Source organism: Myiozetetes cayanensis, unplaced genomic scaffold, assembly GCF_022539395.1.
Source record: "Myiozetetes cayanensis isolate MyiCay16 unplaced genomic scaffold, myiCay2020 scf19, whole genome shotgun sequence".
NCBI classification, from domain to species: Eukaryota; Metazoa; Chordata; class Aves; order Passeriformes; family Tyrannidae; genus Myiozetetes; species Myiozetetes cayanensis.
Window position 1 is genome coordinate 3,658,271 of NW_026087400.1, and position 13,183 is coordinate 3,671,453.

The 13,183-nt window shown below is 45.3% G+C and overlaps 1 protein-coding gene across 9 annotated transcripts in view; it reads left to right on the top strand.

Annotated features, from left to right (window-relative positions):
- Positions 1-12,127, top strand: part of RTEL1 (regulator of telomere elongation helicase 1) — a 42,936-nt gene extending 30,809 nt beyond the window's left edge. For 7 of the 9 annotated variants that reach the window (XM_050314055.1, XM_050314048.1, XM_050314050.1 and 4 more), the window contains 5 exons: positions 1,837-2,079; positions 3,469-3,642; positions 4,434-4,619; positions 5,133-5,236; positions 10,743-12,127. In XM_050314055.1, coding sequence (XP_050170012.1) covers positions 1,837-2,079; positions 3,469-3,642; positions 4,434-4,619; positions 5,133-5,236; positions 10,743-10,817 — 782 coding nt within the window. In that variant the 3' untranslated portion in view covers positions 10,818-12,127. The remainder of the gene's footprint in view (positions 1-1,836; positions 2,080-3,468; positions 3,643-4,433; positions 4,620-5,132; positions 5,237-10,742) is intronic. The other 2 variants (XM_050314051.1, XM_050314054.1) reach the window with 2 other exon arrangements.
- Positions 12,128-13,183: the final 1,056 nt, after the last annotated feature.

Genomic DNA, 13,183 nt, shown 5'->3' on the forward strand with positions numbered 1-13,183 from the left:
ATGTTTAATAAAGACACAGTCCCAAGGAAGTACCTGTTGTGTCTTATTTCTCCACTGCCTGTCAGTTCTCCAGGTGGGAACCAATGTTCTTTCTGCTCAGCCGACACAGTGGCTCGCTCCCTGCAGGTAGGAGGGAGGGTAATTCAGAATTTTCAGCGGGGATCGCACAAAACAAAACAAAACACAAAAGCCGGTAAATTAAATCAAAGTGGATATGAAAGAAACCATCTGAAGCCAGACTTTTGCACTGAGAGGCTGAGCCGGGAAAAGGGCCAGCTGAGCACAGGTCTGCTGGGCTTCCTGTTTGTCCAGGGTCTGGGAGGAGAGAGCCAGTGAAGTGATGCAGCTTTAGATTACGTCAGTGTGAACCCAGGTACGGAGAAGAAACCGTTTCTGTTTTGTTCTGGGTGTAATGTGTGAATTCCTCCTGAGGACAGGCTGGTTTTTTCTGCAGAAACAGAGAGCAGCAGACGTAATCTCTGTGTGCATCCCTCTAATCTCACTCTGCCCGTTATTTATCTTTGAACTCAAAGGCTCGGTTATTATTTCATTACGTGTCTTCCCGAGAACAGCAGGGAATTTTTTTGTATTTCTCACAAGGAAATGAGTAGGATCATTGGACAGCTTAGAAGTCTTTCTTTAAAGGGTAAAGAATACTGGAAGGCTAATCCCTTCTTTAAAAAAAAAAAAACAAACACAACAAAAAAAGCCAGTTTTCTGGAAGGCTTTAAAAGCTTTTCTTGTGTGAAGCTGTGTTGTTCTTTTGATCTGTTTTCCCTTTCGTTTTGTATTTTAAGAATATTTGAATGAAACAGAATATTTGGTAATTATTTTGTCCTGAAACGGTTAGAGTGGCTTCACAGAAACTTGTTTCCACTAAAATTAATTGAGAAAATAATACCAATAAATGGATTTGTTGTTTCTGTTGCTCACTTCTTAAGTAGAAAACACTCCTATGGAAGTGTCAGAAAGCTCTAGGACACTGATTATAAAAATTCACACCCAGGTTTTTCCCTTTTCAGGAAATTGAATGAAGCCCATGTTTTGAAACCTGAAATATCTTTATCCTCCACTAAAGAACTTTTAAAGATCTTAAATGCCAAAAGATATGGCAGGTTAATTAAATCAGTTCCTTATCATATCCTTCATCCATATTTGCATGCCTGTAACACGCAAGAGGTTTTTCCTCTGAAATGTATCAGAAATTAAAGATTGACATTTTGAACAAAGTCCACTAGGAGTTCAGCAGGACATTCCAAGCTGCTCCTACCTTCTGCTGTCCTCCTGCATTGCTCCTGTGCTCCTTTGAGTGTCATTTCAGGTTAGATAGTCTTTTTGACCTAATGTTTTCCTACTGGAAAACACCCTGCCCCGCCTTTTCTCCTTCCATTGTTTGGGGGTGAGTAATCTCTCCCTTAAAATTGCCCATGTGTCTGGCCAGCAGAGTTAGCTGACCCATCTGTTTAAGATGCTTTTACTCCTCTAGTGGAGCACAAAACCTGATTTATTGCTGACCTCCACACACAGCCTTCTGTGTCGCCTTTTGCTCGTTCCTTGGCGACCTTCTGGCCTGTTTCTCCATTTGACAAGATCAAAGAACTCCAGAAGATGCTAAAAGTGATCCCCAGAGTTATTTTGCTCCTTTGCCATTTGCAGGAGCGGGTCTGGCTCTGCCAAGGCCATGCTGGAGGGAAGTGTGTGCCTGGGCAGGTGGGGTTGGCTCTCCCACTTTGAAGTAGTCCAGAAACCCCCTGTAAATGAAATGAGAAGTCGATGTGATGGAGTGACCTGATGGTTCCTCTTCAGGCTCTTCTCACGTTGTTCTTTGTCTCCCAGGGCAGAGCGCCAGCAGAGCTCCAAGGAGAGAGGCTGGAAAACCTGCAGGCTCCAGGAAAGACAATCACCAGGCCCTCAGGACTGCCTACCTCAGGGATGTGCAAAGGGCTTTGGCCAAAAACACTTACAGCCAGTTCTACGAAGCGTTGCTGGCTTACAAGAGGACAGATAATTACGATGCGATGATATCGGTGATCGCAGCCCTCACCACGGAGAGGCCACAGGACTTTCACCTCCTACAAAGTAAGGGATGGTTTGTGTTTTTTTTAATCACTTTTATTTAGCTGAAAAGATGTTGCTCTCACCTCTTGGTTTAGCAATCCAGGTAGATGGAGCAGCAGGAAAGGTGTGTTCAGTGTACGTCATTCAGAGAGCAAAAAATGCAAAAGGTTATAAAATGTTGTTTCTGTCTGTTCAGTTAGAAATTGTCCATTTAAAACTTTAGGCAAGACCTCAGTCATTCCAGTCCTAACCTTCAGCTCAGTTAACTTCAGTCAGATGCTTTCATGACCAATGACATTTCTCCTCAATTACTAACTATCTCTTTAGAAAGAGCAGTGCTGACTATTGAACTGACTCAGGTTTGTTCTCATGACCAAAGTGATTGCTATGCTGGTGCTAAGCTCTTAAATCACTTCCAGGTTTTGGGGTAAGCAATCACACTTTTGGTTAATTATTCTTTCACAGAGCTTTACCTGGAAATAGTTATGGATCTGTGCCGTAATTTATTTTCTCTGAAGTGGTTTGTTTTATTTTCCTTTCATGGGTTAATGATGGAAGGATTTAGGAAGCTGCAGGTTTTCAAAATTTGAAATTGGACTTTAGTGTTTAAAGAAGAAGAAGAAGGGGGCTTGTGTGATGTGACACCTCAGTTCCACCTTCCCCCATGTCTCTGGGGTGAACTGCTCTGCAGGAAATTACACATTTGGTGTATGCTAGGAAATGCTGATGGAGTTTTGTTTGGTGTCTTTAGGAAATAAAAGTAAGTATTGATTGACCTTAAATAGATGTCATAGTCTGCAAATTGTCAGAAAATTCTTTTTTTTTTTCTGGTGCATTAACTAGTTGGATGAGTCTTGACTCAGTGAAGAGCGGGAGGGAAATGAATCGTGGGGCACTGAGTCATAACCTCCCCTTGAGCACTTGTCATCACTGAGCAGATGTTTTGACCTAGAGGACTTTGTGGTAAAATTGGCTGCACTTGGCAATAAATCATAATTGGGGCTTTATAGAATTTCTGTGTATGTGTTGTGAATCCTTGTCAACCAAACAGTAACGAGAAACTTCCTTTGTGAGAATCTTTCCGGATATTTTGTGTATACCTGATTTCCATGGATCAGTTGTCAGCTGAAGGGCTGGGTTGGGTGTTTATGCTGAGATGTAAGAGAACAGAAGAATTTCAAGGTAACAGCTGGGGTTGTTCTCCACGCTGAGTACTCATCTGCCTTCTGGCAAGGAAAACCCCGTAATCATAAAAACCACACAAAAAAAAGTCAAGCGTTGCACCAGGCTGAAGATACTCTGAGGAATAGGGCTGATGTTGTTCAGCTTGCATAGAATTTCTCCCCTCCAGAGAGAGAGTCTTCCATGGTTGATTTTCATCTGCATTTGCCTGTGTTTTCCTTTGGCCAGGGTTTTACATGTTTGTGCGTCCTCACCACAAGGAGCGGTTCAGAGAGACGTGTCAGAGTTTGACTGGGATGGTCTGGGGTGAGGGGAAGAAGCAGCTGCAGCAGCCAGGGCAAAGTGGAGGGAAAGCCCTGAGCTTGGAGAGCTGGTGCACAAAAGGAAACAGGCACGTACAAGGTTGGTAATGAACGATTGCCTGAAGTTTAGAGCCTTATTTATTAGTAATGGGTAGGCTTAGACAACAGCCTTAGAGTCAGAGAATCACAGAATGGTTTGGCTTAGAAGGGATCTTAAAGGTTACCCAGTTCCAAGCCCCCTACCATGGGCAGGGACACCTTCCACTATCCCAGGTTGCTCCAAGTTCTATCCAACCTCACCTTGAACACTTCCAGGGATGGAGCAGCCAAAGCTTCTCTGGGCAACCTGCGGGGCCTCCCCACCCTCACAGGGAAGAATTCCTTCCTAATATCCAATCTAACCCTGCCCTCTTTTAGTTTAAGGCCATTCCCCCTGTCCTATCACTCCACGCCCCTGTGAAAAGTCCATCTCATGCTCTGGAGCCTCCCTGCCCAAGGCATGGGAAGGATGATCAAATACATTGGTTGTGTCCAAATTAGGTTAAAAATACCCCACCCAACAGGTGTAAGATAAAAGGTAAAGTGAGGTGGGGAAGTGCAAGGAAACAAGGAAGAAATTAGTTACAGTTTTGCCATCTGTGAACTGGAAGTGTATCAAGGGTGAAGGCAGAACTTTTGCATCTAAATGGGAAGGGAGCAGGAGTGGATCCACTGTGTCCAGGAAGAATTTCCACAGAACTAAAATGGCAAAAAAGCAGTTATTCGAATTTGTTTCCCTCCTTACACAACGACAACTTAGATGAATTTACTGCTGGTTGTGTTGTGCAGAGTCTGGGTGTTGTGTTCTGCACCACACAGGTTTGTGTGCTGGTTTTCTCTTTTTATCCCCAGATGCTTCCACTTCTGACAGCGGGGTGCCAGGGAAATTTCAGAGCAAGATTTCCTCCTTCTGCTTTAGCCAGAAAAGTGAACCTAAGTTGCCAAAGACTGGAGTATCCAAAAGAACCGGCAACATGAGAGCACCCACAGACTCTGGAGTCGTGCCCGTCTTTCCCCCGGAGATGGAACCAGAGTGTGGTAGGTATAGCTGAGATCTGGGTGATGTCATTCTCCAATACTTGGGAATAAAGATAAGTTACAGGGGTGAGAATCATTACACTGACGGTCTGTGAGATGAGTGGTTCGTGCCCGTGTTTGCTCAGGTGCAAACGTGGTTTAGCCCGGTTTGCTGAGTAGAATTTGTACTTTCTGCACCTTCCACGTGCTCTCAGAGTGCTTCATTGTCTTCGTCACAATGGTGCAATAGTTTCCCGGGAATTTACAGAATTTTTTTTTTTTTTTTATCTCTACAACTTCCTGGTAAAGGAAGGATGTAATCTGAGTGTCTAAGTGGGATCTGAAGCACCGGGAGACGTGCTGAGGTCATGTGAGAGTAACTGTGTAACAGGGCCAGGTATTGCACTGTTAATGGTCATTGTTTTCTGGAGTGCACTGAAGACGTGGATGCATAAGAATTTTACAGGTGATTACTGGAATTTAGTCATTTCCTCTTTCTTTCTCCCCCTCTTCCCACCCTCCCCTCTGTTCTAGGAAGATTCTACTGCTCTTACTGCAAATCTGAGGATGATGTGCCCTTTAAATGTCCATTGTGTGACTTCACTTGCTGCAAAACATGCTGGGAGCAGTTCTTACAGGTTCTCTTGTTTACTGGTCTGATTTTTCCTGAAACTGCTGGCGACTTTTGTGCTTTTCATGAGAACCACGTGAACAAGCCTAGAAACAGGATTTTGCTCACCCAAATCCCCATGGAAGATTTATCACTCGTTTCAATATTTTCCTTGTTTTCAAATGTGATTGGAGGCAGACCTCTGCCTTAAGCTGGAGATTTTACACCTTTGCATCTTTCTGAGCTGCCTCCACGTGTTTTCCTGTCTAAAACTACAAAGGTAGCAAGCTGTAGAGTCAGCTTGAAAAAAAATGTGAGGTTTTTTCATATACTAACCTTCATTTTGTTGGTTTTTTTTCTAAATTATTGTCACCGTTTTCCCCCATCAAAATCCTACTGTAAAGCACCGTCATGAGATGAGGCAAATCAGGAACAGTCTTCCCAGGGCAGGGGTTGACTCACCCATCCCTGAGGGGATCCAAGACGTGCAGATGTGGCACCGAAGGACGTGGTTTAACGGTGGCCTTTGGTAACGCCGGGTCAGCCCATTGGACTCGATGATCTTAAAGGGTCTTTCCCAGGCAAATGATTCTGTGAATCTGTGATTCTAAATTCCTTGCTCAAGTAATCTCCTGTGTCATCCTGGCTGTTGGTTTTCCCAGCTGAGTAAGTCGGTGGTTGGGATTCTTTGGGTAAGAGGATGTAGCTGGTCCCGTGGTGCATTTGTTTGGAGGCATCTTACTCAAGCTTTGATTTGGGAACCAGGTGTTAAAAATCTGGGTTTGGAAGTCTGGTACAAGAGCTGAGGGGTTGCTGAACATCCACAGGTGATGAACGAGGTAATGGAACTCAGGAACATACAAAAAACAGCACAGAAGGAGAAGAAACTTCTTCAGCCTGTTACTCTATAAACAAGTACAAAACAGTCAGTTATTCCAAGTTCCAGAGAAAGGCCTTTTTCTGAGGAAGGAGATGCTGAGTTGTGTAAGACAAGCACAGCAGACAGCGTGCTAACGTCCCAAGAAAACGTGACGGTCAAGGCAGGCTTGGTCCAAGAGGAATAAGCAGAGAATCACAGAGTGGTTTGGGTTGGAAAGGATCTTCACACTCATCTCATTCCAACCCCCTGCCATGGACAGGGACACCTTCCAGCAGACCAGACTGCTCCAAGCCCCCTCCAGCCTGGCTTTGAACAATCCCAGGGATGGGGCAACCACAGATCTTTGGGCCAGTACCTCACCATCTTCACAGGGAAGAATTCCTTCCTAATAACCAACCTGACCCTGCCCTCTGATCCATTCCCCCTTGTCCTGTCACTCCAGGCCCCTGTCTAAAGTCCCTCTCCAGCTCTCCTGGAGCCCCTTTAGGCACTGGAAGGGGCTCTAAGGGTCTCCCTGGGGCCTTCACTCCTCCAGGCTGAACACCCCCAGCTCTCCCAGCTGTCTCCAGAGCAGAGGGGCTCCAGCCCCATGATCAACTCAGTAGCTTCCTCTGGACTCATTCCATAATATCCAGACGTGTCTCAGACACATCTCCATCTCCTAGAGGGAATTCACAATAGCTGTTAAGTGAATCTCATTCTCAGTCTGCTCTGTCGTATTTCTTCAAACATTTAAAATACAGAAGCTTTTTATTTTAAGGGATATATGTGAGAAAGTAAACGAAAACCAAAGAAAGGCATCTCATGTTTGCTACAGACTGGGCAGTCAAGTAGCCTTTGAATAGGCCTTGCTGCTGAATATTTAATTTTCCCCTTTATGCCAAAGTGTAATGGGGTTGAACATCTGACAGGCAGAGTCCTCTGCTGCAGAAAGGGCCCCCACAAAGTCACAACAAGACTTTTACTAGTGTGTGTTTATATCCTCTGCTGCTTGAGACTTGAGTTGATTTAGGACAGAATGAGTTCCCTGGGGAGTTGTTTTTGGTTAGGCAAGCATTTTAGCATCCCACAGCATGGTTATATTATCTCAGCCCATAAATTTTGACCTTATGAATATCTGGGGAAAAACTCGTTCCTTTTGCCAGTAAGACGGAACTTGAAATTGTTGTTTCATCGGTTTGAGAATCCACAGAATTAGTACTATTGTATATTGAGCAATTGTACCTCCCTCTTCTGTGGTTTTGATCTTGAAATTGGTCATTTTGAGGTCTGGATTTCTTCTTAATCCTCAAGTGAATGAGTATGTGTTTTCAGAGCTCAGAGACAAAGGACAACTTGCTCAGTCTAATTTTTTTTTAACAGCTCTTTTATCTGACTGACATCTCTTAGACCAGAGATCAGAGCAGTCTGACCTACTGGATTAGATTGTGTTTCAGACTCAGGTGCTTGAGGGCATCCAGAGGAGGCAGCCAGGGTGGGAAGGGGCTGGAAGGCACCTTCTGGGACGGGGTGGCTGAGGACTCTGGGCTTGTCTAGTTTGGAGAAAGGAGACTGAGGGCTGAGCTCGTGGATCTCTGCAGCTTCCCAAGGAGGGGACAAGGAGAGGGAGGTGCTGAGCTCTTCTGCCTGGGATCAGTGTCAGGATGCATGGGAATGGTTCAAAGCTCTGTCAGGGAGGTTCAGACTGGATATTAGGAAACATTCTTTACCAAGAGGGTGATCAAACACTGGAAGAGGCTTCCTGGAGAGGTGGTTGTTTCTCCGGTGCCCTTTATGCTTTAACTTCTGTTGGACCCTGAAGTGGTCAGGCAGTTGGATTATGGGATCATTGTAGGTCCCTTCCAACTGGAAGTATTCCTTCTCTTCTATCCAGACATCCAGTACAAAACCATGTTTGAGGAAACGAGTCATTCCCTGTGGGTCATTTATCATTAATGATTTCAATCTTTGTCACTTACCTGTCACTTACTTATGGCATATCTTTGTGGTGATGAATGTCATCTGTGTACAGGAGTCTTAAATGGCTCATGATGTGATTCAAGTGTCATTTGGCTAATGAAAAGTCGAATAATAGAGCCATAGAATGATTAATGTTGGAAGAGACCCTTAAGATCAAGTTCAGCCATCAACCCACCACCACCACTGTTCACCACTGAACCATGTCCTGAGGTGCCACATCCACATGTCTTGTGAACATTGCCAGGGATGGTGACCCCATCACTTCCCCAGGCAGCCTGCTCCAGTGCTTTCCAACCCTTTCCACAGAGAAATTCTTCCTAATATCTAAACCTGTTGTAGATTAGGATGTTACTTGGACTGATGCAGAAATGGTTCTCCCAGTGCTGAGGCAGAACTGTTCTCTGCTGGTCATGGAGCTGAGAAGGAAGCCCAGCCTCCTGGGACAGCCCAGGATTGCAAACAGGAAGGTTATTCCATGTTTCTCTGAAACCAGTCCCAGAGGAGCCATCTCCTAACACATCCATCCATCCTCATTCCCACTCGTGCTGTGGGAGCTCAAGCAGGCAATCAGCTCCATCCATGACAGGGCCGTGTTTGGGATAGAGTTACCTTTACCAGCAGGAAATGAGCAACCACGGCGGAGCTCTGAGCTCTCCTCAGATGGCATCAGGCTTTGTCAGCTCTGACTGGGCTGCGTTTAAAAACTCCTTTTTTTTTTTCTCTTTGCTAACAACTTACTCACTGTTTTTTTCAGCTCAAAAGCCCCTTGGTGCTTATTGTCCCCCGAGGAAGTGACTAACAGCCTGGTTCACAATGCGGGGTTTGCAAATCGCGATCTTTTCCAGTTTGTTGTTGTCTTGAAACAGTGGTGGGGAGAGGCGGTGAACGGGTTTGGAAGCTTTTAGAAGCTTTTGGAGGAGCAGTCAGAATTCCCTGCAGCTGCAGGGGTATTTAGGGGGATTAGTGCTGGAGCATGTTGGGTGATTCACTGTGCTGGGGAAACCTTGCAGAGACTGGGCCAGGACACGTTGCTCTGGGGTGTTGATTTTTCTCCAGAGCTCTGTTGCTGCTTTCCAGTGTTTAAGTGCATCATTTGTTCATGCAGTTCTCCCAGACAGACTGAGTTATTCTCATTTGGACTGTCTGTAATACAGGCAAATAATACCAGGTTTCATAGTTGTATTTTAGGCTTAAAATTGTCTTTGGCAAATCACTGTCTGCTGGGAGGTAAAGTGAGTTTTCCTCTCCCCCTCCCATTTATGGTATTTTAATTCATGTTTCTAGAACCCAAATCCTACTGCCAGAGCCCACCTTGCAGTCTGCACCCTTTCTTGCAATGTCTTCACCCTGACAGAGGGCAGAATTAAATGGGATATTAGGAAGGAATTCTCCCCTGTGAGGGTGGAGAGGCCCTGGCATGGGTTACCCAGAGAAGCTGTGGCTGCCCCATCCCTGCAAGTGTCCAAGGCCAGGTTGGGCAGGGCTTGGAGCAACCCGGAGTAGTGGAAGGTGTTTTTGGAATGAGGGGGCTTGGAATAAAATGAGCTGTAAGGTCCCTTCCAAGCCAAACCATTCTGTGATTTTAATTATGAACTTGCATACTGCAGGGAAGCTTGTGCAGTGCCACTGATATAGGAGACCCTCATTTCAGCCTCCTGAGGTGGCAGCCTTCTCCCAAAGAGTAATTTTTTAAATGGTTGTGATTCTTTTTACCGTCTCCCCTTTGATGTAAGCAGAGCATTTTAGTTTTACCAGTAACTTGCAAGCCATGAAAAGAGCAGTTGGGATTCACGTGCAGGTCAAATGACTTTAAAATTGAAGGTTAGGGAAGAAGCAAACTGAAACCTGAGTGGAGAAATGGGGCCTCACCAGCCCTTGTGTCTCCTGCTGAGAAAGGTGCGGGGTGCTGTGAAGAAATAAATGTGCTTGGTTCCCCTACCAAGCTCTTGATCACGACCACGTGTGCCACGTGAGAATTTGGGTATGCCCAGGACTCTCTTCCTTCCCATCTGTGCAGGAGGAAGCAGGAATTCAGGGAACTCATGAGCCACTTGAGGGGACTTTACTCAATAAAGTACAGCTGTAACTTCACAGCAGCTCTTGCAGCTCTGCATTTCCTCGTTCCTTTATTTTAGTCGTCCAGATGTGTCATAGCTTTAATTAACTTGAGACAACTGCTGTTAAAGTTTGGTGCCACTTTGCTGGGAGGCTTTTTCCCCCTTCTTTTTGTTACTGGCAATGAAATAACTGCATGGGAACACTGAGGATGCAAATGGCAGATAGGATGTCTGGGGGACTGACCCGTGAGTGGTGTGGCTTGTGGTTCGTGTTGGACAAAACGTGATCGAGAAATTTAATATCATGGAATCATAGAATGGTTTGGGTCGGAAGGGACCTTAAAGCTCATCTCATTCCAACCCCCTGCCACGGGCAGGGACACTTTCCACTATCCCAGGTGGCTCCAAGCCCCATCCAACCTGGCCTTGAACACCTCCAGGGATGAGGCAGCCACAGCTTCTCTGGTCAACCTGTGCCAGGGCCTCCCCACCCTCACAGAGTAGAATTTCTCTGGGAAGTCTAATCCAACCCTGCCCTCTTTCTGTTTAAAACCACTGCCCCTCGTCCCATCACTGTCTTTGGTGTTTCCTCCATAAGAAACACGTTATCCTTGTGTTTTGTTCCTTGGTTTCTGCAGGTGGTGAAGAAGTGCCCCGGGTGCCGCAGTGACGTGAAGAGGCAGCGATTGCTCCAGGTTTTCTTATGGTCATAATCCCACCCCCAGGAAGGAAGGGCAGCAAGCCCCCTGTGCCCAGCAGAAGGTGGTGGCTGTGCTCCAGCTCTCCCACGGAGCAGGAGCAGGATGGAGGTCCATGTAAATGCCTTTGATCCTTTCCTCTGGAATAGGATGCCCCAACACAGATCGTTTTCCTGCAGGGGGAGTCGGGTCTGAAAGGTCTCGCTGCAGGAAACAAAGCAGGACATTGTCATCTGTTAGAGCCAAGAAGGTTAACTTTTTACTTGATTTAGCCTGTGAATTCTCCTGTGGCCGCTCTTAGGCTGAAGTTTCATATCCTATGGGGCATTTGGCATTTGCCTGCCCTTCAGGTAATACCAGATCCTGGAAAAACCCCAGGAATGCTATTACAGTGGAACTGAGCTGGCTAAGCAGGCCAGATTACCCATCCATACCCCACTGGTGTTCCTGGAAGAGGTGATTCACATTCACTGTTTGGTGCTTGGCAGCAGCCACTGTCTCCAATAGCAGAAGATCCTGAAAGAATCATTTTTTACAGAAATATTCCAGTGGTGGATGGTGAGCAGAAGCTCCCTCTGGTCTCTGCACCCCAAAGCCTGATTCCATCTTCCATCCTGCTGGGATTTTTTGAAATGTGCTTCTAAGGAACCTTTATTCTCTGCTCAGTGCTGGTATTTCCAGGTGTCTGCATTATCTGATGTTTGTTTTCCAGGAATAAAAAGGAACTAATCAGTCCAAAACTTAAAAATATAGCATGTTAGATAGGTTAAAAAAAATTTCCTTAATACTTCCATTCTCTGTGAGTAGTGGGTATAAGTGGTTAACCTGGGAAATTGTATCAATTTTAAATCTAACATAGCTACTGTAAATAAGGATGTAAAAAAAAAATTATCTTATTTGGGTTTGGTTTTATATATAAAAAAAAAAATTTAAAAGAAATTACCAAATATAAAAAATATCAGGTATTTGGTCTCAATGGTCCTGGTAGGAGCAAGTAGAAAGCTTATGCCCTGTTGGTGGTTTTCATATCCATGGAATTCGGAAAATTTTATTCTAATAAAATTTTATTGTTAATAATTGATAAAACTGAAAAGCCAGTTGCGTTTTAACAAAGGTTCTTATTTCCCTGGTTATAGAATTCAAAACTTCGGTGTCACCAAAGCAACTCCATTCCTGAAAGGTGCCTAATTTTATTTGTTGGTCAAGGGGTCGAACCTTCACGAGTTGTGCCGAGTGCTTTCCTTCATCCTTGGTTCTCCTTTCCTTTTCTAACAGCTCCTGCATTGTTGAAATGGTTTTTTTTAATAAATAAAAGATGTTCCCAGAGGCAGCAAATCAAAGGTTTTACCTTTTGGGGCTGATCTGGATTTTCTGTCTGGGACAAAGTCCCTCAGCTGCTCCCAAGCAGGTCCCTGTCACTCCTTTTTGATGCTCATATTCAATTCTGGTGTTCCCTCAGTCAGGACAAGCAGTAAAATGTCATTTATTGGTGGATAGTTCAGTGCCTGGTTTGCTCTGAAGGTCTCTCCCAGGAAAGCTGCAGCTGACTGTTCGTGCCACTGGAGGGAAACCACAGCACAGCCATGAGCTCTGAGCATCTTCAGGGGCAGTGCCACATAGTTTTGGTCAGTTTTGCTGATGGAAATTACCTGCTATGGGCTCCAAAAATGCTGCCAGATGCCGCAAGACTAAAGGAAAGACTTAAAAAGCTGCGTGGGATTGGCTGGGACAAATATTATTACCCTTTTTTTTTTTTTTTTTTTCCCTTCAACCAAAATACCTTTCTGGCTGTGCTTTTTCCTGGAGTTGTTTTAGGCTGGAGACTGTTCCTAGCTGGGAATGCTCCATTGTTAGTGACACAGGGCAGAGAAACAATGCTGTTCCAGTAACTCCTTGCCTTTCTTGTACTGAGGAGCAAACTTGCTGAGGGTACATTCTGTCCCTTCTTCCTGGAAATTCTTTCTCTCTGTTCTTGCCTTTGGCTTATCTGCACTCACTTAGTTTTAATAAGGAACTGAATTTAATGAGTTTGTCATTCCTGACCTGCCTTGGAGAGGACGTCTCAAGATTTCTACCTTTGTAGGTCACTGGGCATCACCAAATAGCAACCTTGTTACCTGCTGGGAGGGTGTTTATGTTGGGTTTAGATTGGATATCAGGCAGGAAGGAATTCCTCCCTGTGAGGGTGGGCAGGCCCTGGCACAGGTTGCCCAGAGAAGCTGTGGCTGCCCCATCCCTGGTAGTGTCCGAGGCCAGGTTGGATGGAGCTCAGAGCAACTTGGGATAGTGAAAAGTGTTCTTTCCCATGGCAGGGGGTTGGAATGAGATGAGCTTTAAGGTCCCTTCCAAGCCAAGCCATTCTGTGATTCTGTGACACTGGA